The 17,193-nt window shown below is 40.1% G+C and overlaps 1 protein-coding gene across 2 annotated transcripts in view; it reads left to right on the forward strand.

Annotated features, from left to right (window-relative positions):
• Nucleotides 1-17,193, forward strand: part of RIPOR2 (RHO family interacting cell polarization regulator 2) — a 173,264-nt gene continuing 156,071 nt past the window's right edge. Inside the window, exon 1 of one of the 2 annotated variants that reach the window (XM_039857147.1) lies at nt 1-287. In XM_039857147.1, the coding sequence (XP_039713081.1) occupies nt 212-287 (76 nt within the window). In that variant the 5' untranslated portion in view covers nt 1-211. The remainder of the gene's footprint in view (nt 288-17,193) is intronic. The other variant, XM_039857151.1, reaches the window with a different exon arrangement.

Below are 17,193 nucleotides of genomic sequence, written 5' to 3' on the forward strand. Positions count from 1 at the left end.
CTGCCTTCGGGCAGGTTGGGAGCTCAGGGAAGGGAAGGAAAAGAAAGTTACAAGATAAAAGAAGCCAACAGAAGCCTGGGATATAAAAAAAAGAGAGAGAGAGAAGAAGGTTGTTTTCTTTTTAACTTTTATACATCTGGCCTCGACTTCCTGTATTGCTGGGAGCCTTTGTTCACTTGTCATGAGAAGGTCTTAGACCCACTCTGGGACCATGGTGTTACCTTCGCGATTACACTGGATCAGAAACAGGCCATGGAGGGACAGGATCCGGAGGAGGCAGCTCAACCGTGAGTGTCATGAGTGCCGCGTGTGCCCACTCCCCCGCCCTGCCCTCCTTCCCCAGCCGCCCACACCCTCCTGTGTGCCCTCCTGCACATCCGCTCCAAGCCCCCTGCACTCCCCCACGGTCCCTCTTCCAACTGTCTTGCCTTCCTTTTCATCCACTTTTCTCTCTCCTTCTCTCTCCCTCCTATAGTTCTCTCTTAATTAGAGGTAACTAAATATACTGTGTTTCAAGTAGCAAGCAAGAGAGGGCCTCTTTTCATTCTCCCTGGACGAGAAATACAAATAAGTTTTTGTACTAGTCAAGGAGTTGTGGGAATTCAAACTTTGGTTTGTTACAGGGGGAGATGCAATGTCTGGGTCCACAGGAATCAGTTCTGGAGCTAGAACTGGAGAAGCTCTGGGCTTAGGGGGTCACGTTCTCTTTAAAGGGAACCAGTCATATGTCTCTTAAATTATCAGACTCACACAGAAGTTCCCCTTGAGTGGAAGGGAACTCTAACCAAAGGGAGATTTTAGTGAGAAAGTAATCTGAGAAAATAAAAGCACTCCAAGCACGCGTAACAACTGTTACCCACCAATAAGTAACATAGTGTGTGCGTGCGTGTGTCGATAATGTGTATGTGTGTGTGTGTGTGTGTGTGTGTTGCTGGAAAGGTGTATTTACCTCAGATGTCAGCAAAGTCAAATCCTTGGAGGCACCAGGTCCCTGAGGTAAATGAGTGAAAGGGCGGTTTTCATGGTGGTAAGGAATAGCCCACTTTCCTCTTATCTCTGTCATGAGAAAAACAACAGTGAAACCATGACGATAAATTATAATTGACATTTGGCCTCTGTCTGGGATGCGACGGGGAGTGGGAGAGACTGTGGTAGCTGGGAAAGCCTTGTCCCGCCACAGGAGAGCACCCGCCATGCAATGCTATCAGATTGTTTTCATGAGAAATGAGTGTCCAGCAGTTTGCCACGGTCCTCAACTTTGCAAGAAAAGCAAATGACAATGACAACAACAACATGGTAATTTCTAAATGAAAGCTCTCCACTTTAAATATTGGTAGGTAATGCCTTAAAGTTTAAATACTGGAAGAACCAACGTATGCTCCGTTGCAAAGCGTGACTGCTGTGGGCCATTAAGCCCGGGTGAAGTGCTGGTGGTGCTCTCACTAGAGCCCGTCTCCCGGCGTTATTTAAGGCTAGTCGTATGTAGGTGAGTCCTTCTTATGTGTTACAAGCCTCTGGTGAAGACAGTTCAATTAAGATAAATGAGTGATTTACGAACATAAATAGTAAACACCATAAATAGTCACAGTCTACGAGCTTAGGAGGCCACGCTGGGCTGGTTGGATTCCAAATGACAGGCCGCATACCAGGAATTGCACCCAGCAAAATACTTCTTTAATGTAATTGATGAATCCATTAGTAATTTTCTGAGTCTTCACCTTTATATTGATCTGCTTCTTTCTGTTGTGCCTACCTTGAGTTCAAGGTCTAGTTTTGTGACACCTCATTCTGTGTCTATAGGAAAATAGTCATGGCCCCACAGATTAAAGACAACACCTCTGCTGTGGGATGTCACTGAGGAAGAAGGCAGTGTGATCCGTGGTGCTGCCTACTGATGGGGAGTTATCTTACCCTCTAAGAACAAGAACTTAAGGGGAGAGTCACCTATTTCATTATAGAGATTTTACTTAAACTATGAGACTACCATCTGGGTACTGCAATACGATTTCTTTATGGTTTTAATATGAAACAATGTCGTGTTAATCAATGTTTAATCCAAGCTTAACATTAAGCAGGCTAGTCCTGACCTCTTCGGCAAAAGAGGAAGGATTCTGACATTCCTCCAGGACAGTCAAGAGCCCTGCTGTATTGGAGTCTGCATGAGTCTGAAATAGTAACTGTTTTCAAGTGACGTTGTTTGTTTGTATTTGTTTGCATGTGTTTCAAGGCAGAGAATTAGAGGCAGTGGGAAGTGGAAAAGAGTGAAGACACTGAGGAGGGGAAGGGTCAAGGGAGAAGCGTCTCACTGCAAACACCAGCCTGCGAGGGTGTCCTTAGACACTGCTTGGCAATTGCTAAAATCTGTCTTTGGTGACCTCTTTCTCTGAGGCTTTCCTCACAGGTCAGCATCTCCTCTGACATTGCTGCTCCCTGGGGCTATACTGTCATTGAGAAAAATAAGAAAATTACCGTTTTTTTTTCCTCAAATACACCAAGAGACCTTGAATGGCAGCAGGAGACACGCATGCCACTACTTCCCATTTCCATACCCAGGCAGACATTGCCAATCAACCACAGTTCTCTCCATATTGTTCTCGCCCAAGAAGGCCAGGCCCAGCCTCGGGATCCCTTCCAATACAGTGCTGCTATCACTAATCAATTAGAATTGCCTCAACAGTTGAAACCTGTATTTGTTTTCTATTGCTTCATAGCAAGTTACCACAAGCTTCCTGTCTTAAAAACAACAGGCATTTATTATCTCAAAGTTTCCATGGGCCAGGAGGCTGGGTGTGAATTAGCTGTGTCTTCTGTTTGGGGTCTCCTGTTACTGCAGCCTGGGCGTCAGCCAGAACTGTGATCTTCCCCGGGGATAAGGGTCTTCTTCTGAGCTCAGTGGCTGTTGGCAGAATTGGGATTGTAGGACTGAGAGAGACAGAGCAATAGCTCAGCAGGAGCCTGGACTTTCTGCATGCAGATGGCAGGGTCAGGCAGGGCATGGCAGTGAGGGGGGGTCACAGATAAGAGGGTGCCCTGTGACCCTTTCTTTCCTTTGATCTGCTGTTAGGTTAAAGGAAAGAAAACCTGGAAAGTGTATACACTTTGAAAAAATGGAGATTTGGCTTCAAATCCTACTTCTACAACTTCTTAGCTATTGGCTTGTGGGCAAGTCACTCCACCTCCCTGAATGTCCACTTTTCTGGCCTTAAAATGGTTGTTATAATGACAGCAAACTAACAGTGTTATTGGGGGCATTCAAACATACAGAACGTCAAGTGCCAGGCCTTGCACAGTGCCTGGCACACAGCAGTGGTATCTCTTGGGATCTGAGAGATTAGAAGTGATAACAGTGACATTTAGAACAGTGTAAAGGGGTGACCAGAACTACCACCATGCTTTGGGGCTAGGGGAAATGCTACTGGAGAAGGTAGCTCCTTCTCAGCCTCTAACATCACCCTGTATCCACCAGCCTGCTTCACACCAGGCAGGAGCAACCCAGCTACGCCAGGAAAAACCACCCTAGCCCCAGAAGTACACTCCATCCTATCTTTTTGTGGAGCTGGGGTGAATGTCCTCCCTCATAGCACATCCCCAGGCTGCTTTGTGTACAAATAAATATTTCCAGGTGACATGGCCCAAGTGGAACCTACTGCTTCAGCTCCTTGAAAGGCTTAACTCTGTGTCTAGGTGGAGCTTGGATGGAGGAGGCAGCAGGTGACACCTCCTGTGGACCCCAATCAGAGGGATAGAAACTAGTTCTCTCTATCCCCGAAAAGACAACAGTGACAAAGCTGATACGTTTGAGATTAGGGATGCTGCCTAATGTCACTTTTTCATCTCATTCTGTTCCCCGGCATTCTCCTGACCCAGGGTGGTGTTAACTGCAACGTGTAGGCAGGCGTCCGGGTTCCACAGACCACCCCAGACCATGGTTGGGAGCGCAGCTGTGGTTTTGAAGGGGACTGTCCTGTCTGTGGCCATCCTGGGCTGACCATCCTACACAAGGAGGTGAGGACCCAGCCATTTACTTCTTACCCCACACGGCTTTGGGGGGCACTCTGGTTCATAGAAACATCTGGGAGTTTCTTCTAAAAACCTTTGTGTCTCCAGATGCAGCTGAGGCCAAGGGCCAGTGGGGGCCCAAGGGGCCTGTGGAAGGCAAGTGTGTAGGCACCCTTTCCAGCAGCCTTGGTCGGAGCACGGTCCCTGCTTGGGACCAGCATCAGCTTACAGAGCAGCCCAGTTTACTATTGGCTTTCTGCCTAACTTCCCTGTTATCTAGCAAGGTGGGCAGACTCAGTGTTGGGCCTGGACGACTCACATTTCCCCCCAGGCTCCTCCCTCTGGGATTATGCTCTGTCTTGGGGAAGCCATATGGCTCCATGGATACAGACACCCAGATGCCCTAGACCACAGCACATGCCATGGGCCGCCTTTCCCACCTGGCTGCTGTGGGATCTTACTGCCATTCTGACTTTATCAGACTTGTTCCCTAATGTCAGATGCCTTGGGCCACAGCCGCTGCTTCCGGCTGGGTTTCTCTGGTCTGTCTACACCTGAAGAAATCCTCTCTTGGTTTCTATCCCCTTTAAAGCTTTAAGCTTAAAGATTTGGGAAGAAGGCAAGGTAGTGGGTCACCCTAAGCATAAAAAAAAGAAGAAGAAAGAAGACTCAGAACATTCTCTATAATCTGCAGGTGACAGATTCTCCCAGGCCCAGTCTAGCCACCTGCTAAAGTGGTCCATGAACAGCCTCGACCCAGATGGCAGGTGGCCACCCTGGAACCTCAGTCTCTCCCCAGCTTCACATCTTTTTTACTGCACTTCTGCCAATCGCAAGGAATTCGACTGTTTTGTGTTAGAGGCCCTACTATTCACACTGACATAAAAATTATTGATATAATAATTCAAACGTAGCATTACCTATTTTCTCATCATCTGGAAGAATAACTGCTTCCATAGAAGCCTGACCGTCCTCCTTCCTGGTCGAATGATACTGGGAGTGCCATCGAGTGCCCCATTCCAGCTAACACCGTCAGAGAAAAAAGGATGGGAAACTCGAGACAAGAGCGACTTTGAATAATTCAAGGAGGTTCTGTTGATTGAGAAAGTGCTCTTTGTACGCACATTGATCCGGATAGATATGTCAGCTGTCTCCAGCCATGGATGGACAAAAGAGAGGGTGTGGGGGGAAGAGGGAAGGAGAAGAAGAAAAAATGCAAATGCAGCTAATAAAAATAAAAAGAATGGGGACGGCAAAGAGTTAGAGCATTAAGAGCTTGGTGACGGGTTCTGAAGCCTTCCGCTCTCAACTTGATGGTTTGTAGACAGATTTTAAGAGCCCAGAAGTTATTCACTAGAGTAATAACTCAGTCTCTGGTTGGAAGCAGAAAATTACCAAAATAGCAAATTTTCTCAGCAACATTAAACTAATGTATTAAGTTGCTGGGAAGAACAGTCTTAGGGGATAGAAACCACCTTGAGACGTGTTAATCTAAACACAACCCACTAGGTGAGCACCAGTTCTTCCGAAATATCAAGATCCAAGAAATTGTTTAACTGCATAACAGAACGTGTATATTTATGTACACACACACACCTTACAAGAGTCATGAGCATTAAGATAATGCACGTGAAAATATTGTCAGCTTGCAGAACTACGCAAATCTCTCTGTTCTTAGTCTAGCACGTTAGAGTGTACCTTTCAAACTCGATTTTTTTAATTTTAAAAATATAAGTTGTCAGGAATTTCTTAATGGGTTCTTTTTTGTTTTAACACTTGAAAACTTAATTAAAGGAGACTTGCAGGTGCAAAAAGTGTCATCTGCTTAAGGGGTTCCTTTTGGCACCACTGCGCCAGGACCTGTGGTGCCCCAGATGTGTGCAGACAGACCCTGACCCGACTTCAGCAGCCACGGAGGGGCTGGGCAAAACAGGGACACATGGCCGTGTCTCCTCGCCCTCTGCCCCCACCAGAGAACACCGTGTTATGTATTTCCTCCAGGCGTCCTGCCACCTTTCTTTCAGGGCATTCCTGCTCCACATTCAGGGTTTTTCCTCCATTTACTCTCCTAAAATCGTCATGGTTTTACATTTAAGAGCACTGTCATCTCCACTATACAGTGCACAGCTACCAATTCAAAGATATTGCAGGAAAATTCATAATCTAAATGTATACGAGATATTTCTTAAAAAGTATACATTAATTTTCTCTTTAAAAAATGTACATATTAAGAAAAGAAAAATGTACAACAACTCTAAACAGAGTAACAAAAGTATTCCCTTCTAGAAATTCTCAGGCTTCTTGTTTTTAAAAATAAACAAGAATGTATAATTAGTGTCTCATTGTTTACATATTGACCGTTAGAGGATGAATCTCTTCAATCTGCCCTTTGGGCCTTTATTTATCTGCTAAGCAAAGGTACACTTTAGCCTGTCTTCATGTGAATTATCATAAATCTGAATTAGCAAGACCTCAAATAATGAAACTTGGCTCTGCTTTATACATGTGGCAAACGCATATCTATATAAATATCTAATAAAAGCATACTAACATCCAGATACCACCTATGTTTTCTTCTAGGGGTTTTATGGTTTCAGGTCTTACATTAAAGTCTTTCATCTATTTTGAGTTAATTTTTAAGTTAATGCTCCAGTTTCATTTTTTTGCATGTGGCTGTTTAGTTTTCCCAACATCATTTATTGAAGAAACTGTATTTTCCCCATTGTATTTTCTTGGTTTCTTTGTCATAAATTAATTGACCACATGTGTGTGAGTTCATTTCTGGGCTCTCTATTTTGTTCCATCGATCTATATGTCCGTTTTTACGCCAACACCATATTATTTTAATTACTATAGCTTTGTAATATAGTTTGAAATCAGGGATCTTGATGCCTCCAGCTTTGTTTTTCTTTCTCAAAATTGCTGTGGTGATTCAGGGTGTTTCGTGGTTAAATGCAAATTTTACATTTGTTTGTTCTAATTCTGTGAAAAATGCTATTGGTATTTTGATAAGGATTGCACTGAATCTGAAGATTGCTTTGGGCAGTATGGACATTTTAACAATATTAATTCTTTCAATCCATGATCACGGGATACCTTTCCACTTATTGTGTCTTCTTCAATTTCTTTCATTAACATCTTATAGTTTTCAGTATCTAAGTCTTTCATGTCCTTAGATAAATTTATTCTGAAGTATTTTTAATGCAATTATAAATGGGATTGCTTTCTTAATTTCTTTCTGGTAATTCATTATTAATATATAGAAATGCAACAGATTTTTGTATATTGGTTTTGTGTCCTGAAACTTTGCTGAATTGATTTATTAGTTCTAACTATTAATAATAATAAAAATGACTATGTTTTATTTAGATCAATTACATTCTGAAAAGAGTTTTTAAAGAAAATTTCGTTCTCAGAAATTTGGTTTAAATTCAGAAGATCTTTTACTTTTCCTTTCTTTAAGGCACAACTATTGCTGGGAGTTAGGGGAGAGGGGACAGGATGAACTTCGTTATCTGTTCCTGTCATTTTTAAAGACCTCATGGTAATAAAAATTCTTCCAAAACAGGATTTTTAATATGGGAGATGTAACATTTCATCATCCAAATGTATCAAAGCCTGTTGATATTGCTTTCTAATTATTCATTAGAATTTATATCTTCGTACAATTATTATCCACATTTCTTATTATTTTCATAGAAAAGATTTCTTCTGGTGTGATACTAGGGTATAGATCAAAGGGTATAAATATTTTTAAGGCTTCTGAAACATACTGCCAAATTGCCTTCCTTGAAAGTGGTAACAGTTTGTCCTGAGAGTGCAGGAGTGTGCCTTTTTTCCTTAACGACTTTGCTACATATTTAAGTATTTATGTTAAAAATACACACATTGGTCAAAGGTGGGACAATTTGGGCATCAAAATGAAAAATGCCTGCCATCAGTCGAAATACATAAAAATCTATAAATTCATAATAAAACACAAAGGAAACATCATTTGTCACCTTTGGAGGTTGCTAGAACACCAATTATTCTAAATACTTTTTAAAAGAGATAAATCACATGTTTGTCCTTTCTTCCATGTATGAACTCTATCTCAAGCTAACTAAACAGATTATGAGGGAATCCTAGCTAAAGAATGCAGAAAGGATAATAGAATTTATAAAATCATTCCTTTGCAAGCCTCGTGAAATAATGGATGGAGACAATAATCATCAATGGCTGTCCAAACTCTCAGTAAAAAGAATTGGAGAATTTCATAGTGCAGGGATCTGACTGACATTGCATGAATCCATCAACCAATCTTCACATCACTAAAATGGAATAATCAGACATCTGTGCCTCAGGACTTGATGAATGGGAAGTAGACAGCATCACCAAAAGTAGTTTTATCAAAAAACTATAATAATTGAACTGGATAGAATGGCTATCATCAACAACACAAGTAATGACAAGTGTTGGAGAGGTTGTGGGGGAAAGGGACCCTCATATACTGCTGGTAGGAATGTAAATTGGTACAGCCATTATGAAAAACAGGAGGGAGGTTCTTCAAAAAAACTAAGATAGAATCACCACTCATACGACCCACAATCCTTCTTCTGGGTATTTACCCCCAAAATGTGAAAACGTTTATCCATAAAGACATATGCACCCCTGTGTTCATTGCAGCATTATTCACGGTGGCCAAGGCATGAAAGCAACTGAAGTGCCCTTTGATTGATGATTGGATACAGAAGAGGTGATGCATATATACAATGGAGTACTATCCAGCCATAAGAAAAGATGAAAGACTGTCTTTTGCGACAACATAGGATCTTGAAATTATCATGTTAAGCAAAATACATCAGGCAGAAAAAGTTGAGAATCATATGATTTCACTCATATGTGAGATATAAAACTGAAAGCAACAAATGAACAAGACAAACAAACAAACAAAAACTCATGATCTCATAGACACAAACAAACAAACAAAACAGTTTAGCGGTTACCAGAGGGAAAGGGGGAAGGGGGAAGGTGATAAGGGTAAAGGGGATCAAACATATGGTGACAGAAGGAAATTTGACTTTAGATGGTGAATACACAATTCAATATACAGATGATATATTATAGAATTATATACTTGAAACATAATTTTATTAACCGATGTCGCCTCAATAAATTTAATTTTTAAAAAATTGAACTGGAATCTGATCAAGATCTCATCTAATCTAGATCTTACTACAGTTTGTAGGAAATATAAGGAATAGAGGAACAAGTTAAACAACACCATAGAGGAGTCATCAGCCAAACCAGAATGTGGAAAACTCTACAGGACAAATTTTCAACAAATAAATAGTATTTGTTGGCTAAAATGCTGGAGATGGGGGATGGGGAGGGGCATGCAGTGTAATCAAACAACTGATAAAGAAAAGTTCTGTGTTTAAGGATCCCTGCTTTTCTTAAAAAAAAAAGGAGAAATATTAATAAAATAATAAATTCTCATTTATTATATGATGGGAATTTAATATTATTCAATGACTTTTATATACAAACTCTTTTTTGGTAGTAGATTATTCTGGATATTACAGGGTTTGTTTCAGTCAGAATTTTAAATGTTTTTTCTGCTTCTGATTTTCTGAGACCATATAAGAGTTTGCTACTTTAATGTAAAGCATTAATGAGGAGCATTCTTGAGCTAGTCAAGATCACATTGTATTTGAAACTGCAAGGCTAATTCAAGCACTTTGGGTAGTAACCACCAGATGGCACCACTTTGTTGTTTTTCTAAACCCAGCATGAAAGAGTTCTTCCAGCTTTAATAGAAAGAAGCAAGAATATAACATGTTATCCACTCATATTATTTTTCTATTAAAGTAATTTTTATATAACAATCAACTTTTAACTTTTGTTGGCAAACATAAATTCAGTTATGGGCCCTTATCACTAAACACAATAGTTATCAAAAATTATTCAACTAAACTTTTTTTCTTAAGGAAAACATCTAGCTTTCTCTTACTTTTGAGATTTCCCCAGGATTTATGTCTATTTAACGGCTTTATTTCACACTGTACAGTAATTAAACAACACTTCTTCCTATTAGATTAGGAGCTTCTTGGGGACAATTATAGCTTTACTTCTCTTTGTAACCTTGTAGTTAGCAATGTTTGCTTCTTGATAGATGTTCAGTATATGTCCACAGAGAGAAACAATAGGATCAAAAAGGGTATGAAGTGCATCCCTGACTTGGCATTCCACAAATCTGAGTTCTTCTCGCCATTATTATCTTTCTTGCCAAGATGAGGGTTTTTGCTGTTATTGTTTGGTTTTTGTTTTGTTTTTTGGGTTTTTTTCTACAAGCAATAGCTCTTCTGGCTAAGTTAATTATAATTGTCCTCCACCTGGTGGTCTGCAGAGAAAAAGCAAAAAGTAGGCACCACCACATACTTGTGTCTGCACCTTGATTTTTTTTTCAGTACAAATAAGTCTTTATGCAATTATATTTTTTTTTTTTTCAGGAAAAGAAAAGGAGGGTGAGAGAGTTGGCGTGTGTTACAAAATGACGTAAGAAAAAGGAAGTCCCCAGCAGAGCAAAATCAACCATTAAATAAATATCCTCCAGTAATGGAGTCACAAAGCCCAAATTTAGGAATAAGGGGAGCAGAGGGGAGGGGATCAGGAAATAAACAGACATACTTTCCCATCCTCTTTTATCCCTCCCTCCCCATAAAGTCAAGATTTCCCACAAAGCTTTGGTTTCTCAAAAAAAAATGGTTGTACGTTTACTTTCCTCCTGTTCTACAACTTTCTGGCCCTTTTGATATAATTTCTTGCAACCACATAAAATTTCTTGAATGCTATAGATATATATTCATCTTCCTTTTCTTGGTCTGCCATCCCCACTTTCTATGTGGAAAACCCTTACCCCCACTGTTCTCTACCCCGGATTGGAGATTAAATAAGTTTGGTCTACCCAAATACAGTAGTATGTGTGTTTTACATGAATTGCAGCAAGAAATGAGTGCTTAACCAGGAAGATTGAGAATGAAAGATGGAGTGGTCCTAATTTCTTTGGGTTTCCTTCATAAATGGTTCAGAAGTTGTGTAATACAAACTTAAATGTGTGTGTGTGTGTGTATGTGTGTGTGTGTGAGAGAGAGAGAGAGAGAGAGAGAGAGAGAACTGGATGGCAGAGGAGGGGACATACCTTGATATTTGAAATTTTAGCTTTTTTTAAATCAGTGGTTGTTCTGGCAACACACTTCTAACTTAATGAATCATCCTCTTCCTTGAAAAATTATTGATCTTCATTTTTAAAACCAGATGATGCTACTCCACTGTGACAGCTCCTTGTCAAAGGCTCCTTAACTCTATAAACAATTTTAGAATACCGGTAAATAGAATGTAACTGTTTTAAAACAGAGTTATATGGTAGCTTCCTCACCTGCTCCAGGGAAACCAGTCACTTTCTTGTGTGTTGGGCTCTTACATTTCATCATGGTGGTAGTCAGGATAATGTCCCCCACCCACCAAAAAGAAGTTTACTCCAATCCCTGGAACTGTGAATAAATGAGATTACATGGCAAAGTGGAATTAAAGTTGCAGATGGAATTAATGTTGCTAATCAACTAATCTTAAAATAGGGAGATGATTCTAACTATCTGGGTGGGCCCCATGTAATTGTAAGGGTCATTATAAAGGGAGGTTGGGGGCTCAGAGAAAGATTGAAGATGCTGGCTTTGAAGATGGAGGATAAGGCCATAAGCCAAGGAGTGCAAGTAGCCTCTAAAAACTAGAAAACGTCAAGTTTGTGATATTTGTTATAGCAGCCATGGGAAACCGATATAGTTACAAATTCTTAAACGAATCCCAGGGCTTCCCAAGGTAATATTATGAAATTACTTGTATGTATATGCTCATCCTACTTGGTGACAACCCTATTACTTACAGATTTTAAGCAGAAACATGTATTTTATCTATTCTAATAACCAAAATATCAATCTTCACTCACAAAAGAACTATTCCAGTCATGAGGAGCTCTAAATACTTTACAGTGATTTTAGTTTTCTGTTTTGAGATCAGTGCAAACCCATGGGGCTGTGCCAGCAGCCACAATCCTTCACTCCGCTGGTTCCTTTGCTCCCATCCATCGCCGAACCGACCTGGGTTTATGGGGCTCTCACACCACAACCCCCACGCTCCTGGGTTAAAATACAAGAAAAGCAAATGACAAACTCCAGGATTTACTGTTTGGTTACTATTTGGTGTCATGACCAAATCAGAGAACAAGTAAGACCTGGAACCAAGGGCACGGGATGAGGCAATAGACATGGCCAGGTAAGATCAATGGACAGGAAGAGGGAGCCCCGAGTGAAGTCTTAAAGAAAGAACTTAATTTATATGTGCACCAAAGAGAAGAAAAGCTGAAGAGCATCAGCAAATGCATACCTGACTGTGAACTCAAAGCCTCTGAGCAGGCAACATAAGTAAGTGGGCAGTCTCAGTATAAGACATTATAAAACGGGGAGGACTGTGGCAAACTACAGAGCTTTTGTTCTGCCTAAAAGTCACTTACATCATTTTTTTTAACACTGTGCCAACCCCTAGGCCCCCAAAATGTCTGCCAGCTGCCTGGATGTCAGTTTGAAAGCTCTAGGAAAGCCAGGCTAATTTCTTTAGTTTTTTTTCCCCCTATAGCTTGTCAATCTTCCATGTCTAAGGGTAACACTAGAAGGTGAATCCCCAAGAAGAGGGAATCTTTATCCCAGATTTTCTTCCTGGAATTGTTTAATTTTTTTAATTAAAAAAATTTTTTTTAATTGTAATTAGTAAATATTTGTTAATGCAAGATATCAAAGCAGAATGAAGGGAGATAGTTTGACATTTTAAGGTCAGAACTTACTTGATAATTATAGGAAGGAAAAAAGTGATGAATCAGGCAAGCGAACTTCATCATCAAGAGACATGGAACCTTTATGTGTTGCTCAGGATGCTCAATTCATCTTTGGTTACCGAATGTTCCCAGATTCATGACTATTTTATCACTTAGCAATCACTTTATTTTCCTTCCATCTCTCTCTCTCTGAAGTGTTTCAGAGGCAATTAAGTCATGCTGTGGAATGCTTATTGAATAACAAATGTCATGAAAATGGAACATACAGCTAATTTTACTTCTCATAAATAGAGCTCCCGTGGTTTCCCTTCAAAACTAATGGTAGGTACACAGCCCACCCTCATTCTTCACCTTTCATCCCTGAGATGTACCTGCAGGGATCCAGCTTCCACTCGGTCTAAATGTTTCATCATTGTGGGTTGATTTCATTTTGTTCTATTGTTGATGCCCTTTGCCTTGGGAAGTACCAGAGTGAATAGTTATTTATTGTTTATTTTTAGAACAGCACGTTCAAGACAAAGCTTTCGAACCATGATTAAGCTCTCTACCTATGCCTACGAAAGCCCTCCTCCTTCTTTTCCAGCTCTCCCTCGGGTATATGATTGCCCCACAAAACCTCCATGGAAAACTAGTGAAGTGTATTTCTGGGAGAATTAAGAAAGAGAGTCGCTTTCTTTCCCTCCCAATTACTGTAATACTGTTTGGCATCGATTAGTAAACAGGGTTTTAAAAGGAAAGGAGAATTTAGTAAAAGTGACTGGCTGAATTGTCCTGAAGTTTACATATCGCAGGGAGGAGATCCTGTGAATTTCCCAGTGGGTTTTAAATATGACGCGATCGAGCGATCGAGCGATCGAAGAGGGCAGCATGCCCGCAAGAGCCCCTCAGAAGAAGAAAACACCATTTCATGAGGCTGCATAGGTGAGGCATCTCTTAACTTTCCATCCCATCCTGTCAGGAAGGTTTTGTCATTTTGTGCTCATTGCAGAAGCTGAGGTGTAAATGGTGTGTATGTCTGTTGCCATGACAACCCAGCAGCAGTTGGCCTGTGCTTCTTAGCAGTATAAATGTACTCTTGAAGAGATGCTTGTCAGAATTTGCCAGACAATTTTCCCTCCTGGATTCACACAAAAGGTTTAGAAGGTTCCTGACTGCATTTAGAGGAGAGGCAGGCTGAGATTTGGCATTTGGCTAACATGAATGATGAAGCTCAAAGGCTCTGCTCCCCTGCTGAAGTAATCCTATTGCAGTCTCTCATTTCAGTATTTTGGGGGCAACTGTGTATAATTATAGAGAAGGAGCAAGAATAAATGCAGCGAAAAATCTTGACAATGACCGGAACTGAGGCTTTTGTTGTCTTTTAATGTGACTCATAACTATCTCTGCATTTAATAAGAGGTCATTGTTACTGCCTGTGTTCTTATTCCTATTTTGGCTTGTCAAATTTGTGTGTAGGTGCTGTACCAAGAAAAAAAACCAACAATGCAAGCCAAGGGCATGATCCCACAGGCTTCTCTCACATACTTGCTGAGCCCTGTTTTTCCTCGTCCCTAGTGACCAAGAGAATTCAACTCATAGTATTTTGTGCCAAATTACACACAATTTTTTCAATTATTTAGGGATGGGTTGACTAAATTTGGGGGCTCTTTGAGACCTTCATTTCTCGTCCTCATCCTTGCCGATACCTGCCAAATCTCTTGGAGAGGGCGAATAAAGGAAGGGAAACACAAACTGATTATTCAGCACTTACCAGCAGCTCTCAAAAGGGTTTTATTATGAAGATGGGAACTAGTGAAATGGGGTGTGGGGAATATCTGTGGTTCATTACAACCTTCAGAATCATGAGTAATTTCTAGCTGGCTTTTAATATAGATAACTTATCTCATTATTTCATTAAGCCAGCTCAGAAAGTCAAATAAATACCAGCTTTTTTTAAAAAAAAAATCTTCATTTATCTCAAAAGGTGAGTGCTGTAGAGAGAGTCAGATACAAAAGGCTATAGAAATTTTCAAAGTGATCATAGTTCTGTTTGGATTTTAGTTATGAGGTGCAGCTTGACCCATTGAAAGAAATATTAACTACAAAAGGATTCGGTCACAAAGGTCTGACATGTCTTTTGTTCAGCAAGATGATGGATCTCAGTTCCATCATCTATAAAATGAAGGAGTCAGAGAACAATAGTTCTGAGATCTAAAATCCTGTTTCACTATGAAACAGGATTCTGAAAAACATAAGCTTGAATTAGGGTTGAAAAATACTAGGGTTAGCTATAAAAGAAAATCATCCTCCAAAAAATCAACACTGAAGTCCTTACAGCCCTATCCATATCTTAGGCCTGCTCCCCTCAGCCCACCTTGACCTCCACCTCGGTACCCTATCCACACCACATAATTTTTTATAAGAAACCAACAAAGAAACTGCGATTTCTGGCTTGAATTATTACCTTACTTAAAGTCAGAGTCAACCATCTGTTGTGGAAAGAATTTAACACAGAATGGAAGGTTGAACTAGAGGAACTCCAAGTACCATTTCAACACTCATTTTCTGACTTGAAATTTTGATGTTAATTGTACAAAAGAACCAGTGCAGAGAATACCTGTAGCATGGGTCACAGACTTGTGGTCTGTGACGGTTGGAACTCAGCCCACGAGTGCTTTGTTTGGCCTACACAAGTGAGTTAGATTTTGTTTTTTTAATTTGGGTACCAAATTAAAAATAAAGATTTTACATTTTAAAAATCCAAATTTCCAGCTTCTATTACCTCCTGGTAACAGTCTCCTAGTGCTAAAATGGCTACTCCTTTAGGCAAGGCAGTTTCTCCCCACTCCATCACCCCACCCCACCCCCGAGGCCTCATTCATCCTCCATGCCCTGCCCTCTTGAAAGGGTCATTGCAGACGCTTGACCTACTGGCTAGTCAAGGGCCACCTGCTATCTTCGGACCACCATTGAAGAACCAATGTTCCAAGAAAAGAAAATCACAGTTTTCAGAGAACATGACATGAGTATTATCCATTTGAAAGTTAGAACTTTCTTTTGTGGATCTATAATTACTTAATGATATTTTTTAAAGGAGAGAGAAAAAAGAAAATCAATCCGAACTTGGCCTATACAAGTGAGTTAGATTTTTTTTTTTTAAATTTGGTTTCCATAGATGACAGATATTCAGTAAGTGGGATGCTATACTTATGTATTTTAATGAACACCTACCTCACTCTGAGCGAGAGAGCATTCTGCAGATGCTCACCTCTCTGGGACAAAAGAGAAATAAATCAAAGCTTTCCAGTGACTGACAATGGAGTGGTACTTAATCAGCTCACCCTCTGCTGATAAGAGAATAACTGGTGGTCCTGGACCTCCCCCTCTAATGACTCAGGGATTGTTTATTCTGATTTTTTTTTAAATAGCTATATTGAGGTACATTTTACATACCACAAATTTTGCCCTTTTAAAGTGGACAGTTCTGTGATTTTAGCACATTCACACAGTTGTACAGTCATCCCCACCTAATTGAAGATTTTGTCTTTATTGAAATATAATAGACAATTAGTTGCTTGTATTTACATTGTACAATTCAATGAGATTTTTTTTAATGATAGTTGACATACAATAACGTGCCAGTTTCAGGTGTATAGCATAGTGATCAAAGATCCACATAACTCACGAAGTGATCACCCCACTAAATCTAGTACCCCACTTCCCTTTACATATTTATTACATTATTAACCATCTTCCCCATGCTACACTCTACATCTCCATGTCTATTCTATAACTATCTATTTGTACCTCTTAATTCCTTTGCCTTTTTTTGTCCCCCCAAACCCCTCCCATCTAGTATCCCTCTGCATCTATGAGTTTATTTCCGCTTGTGTCGTTGTTGTTGTTGTTGTTGTTGTTGATTTTGTTCTTTAGATTCCACATGTATGTGAAATCATGCAATATTTGTCTTTCTCTATCCAACCCATTTCATTCAGCGCAATTCACTCTAGGTCTATCAAGGCAATATCTTTTTCCATCCCTACCTTTTAGTCTGTGTGTGTCTTTTAATCTGAAGTCTCTTGTAGGCAGCATTTGTAGGGGTCTTGTTTTCTTATCCACTCAGCCACTCTATCTTTTGGTTGGAGCACTTAATTCTTTTCCATTTGAGGTACTTGTCGACAGGAATGTTGTTATTACCATTCTTTATTCATGTTTTTGATACATGTTTTTCTTCTTAAAGAAATCTCTCCAACATTTTCTGTAATACTGGCTTGGTGGTGATAAATTCCCTTAGCTTATTTTTCTCTGGGAAACTCTTTATCTGTCCTTCATCTCTAAATGATAGCTTT

Source organism: Pteropus medius, unplaced genomic scaffold (genome assembly GCF_902729225.1).
Source record: "Pteropus medius unplaced genomic scaffold, Ma_sr-lr_union100, whole genome shotgun sequence".
NCBI lineage: Eukaryota > Metazoa > Chordata > Mammalia > Chiroptera > Pteropodidae > Pteropus > Pteropus medius.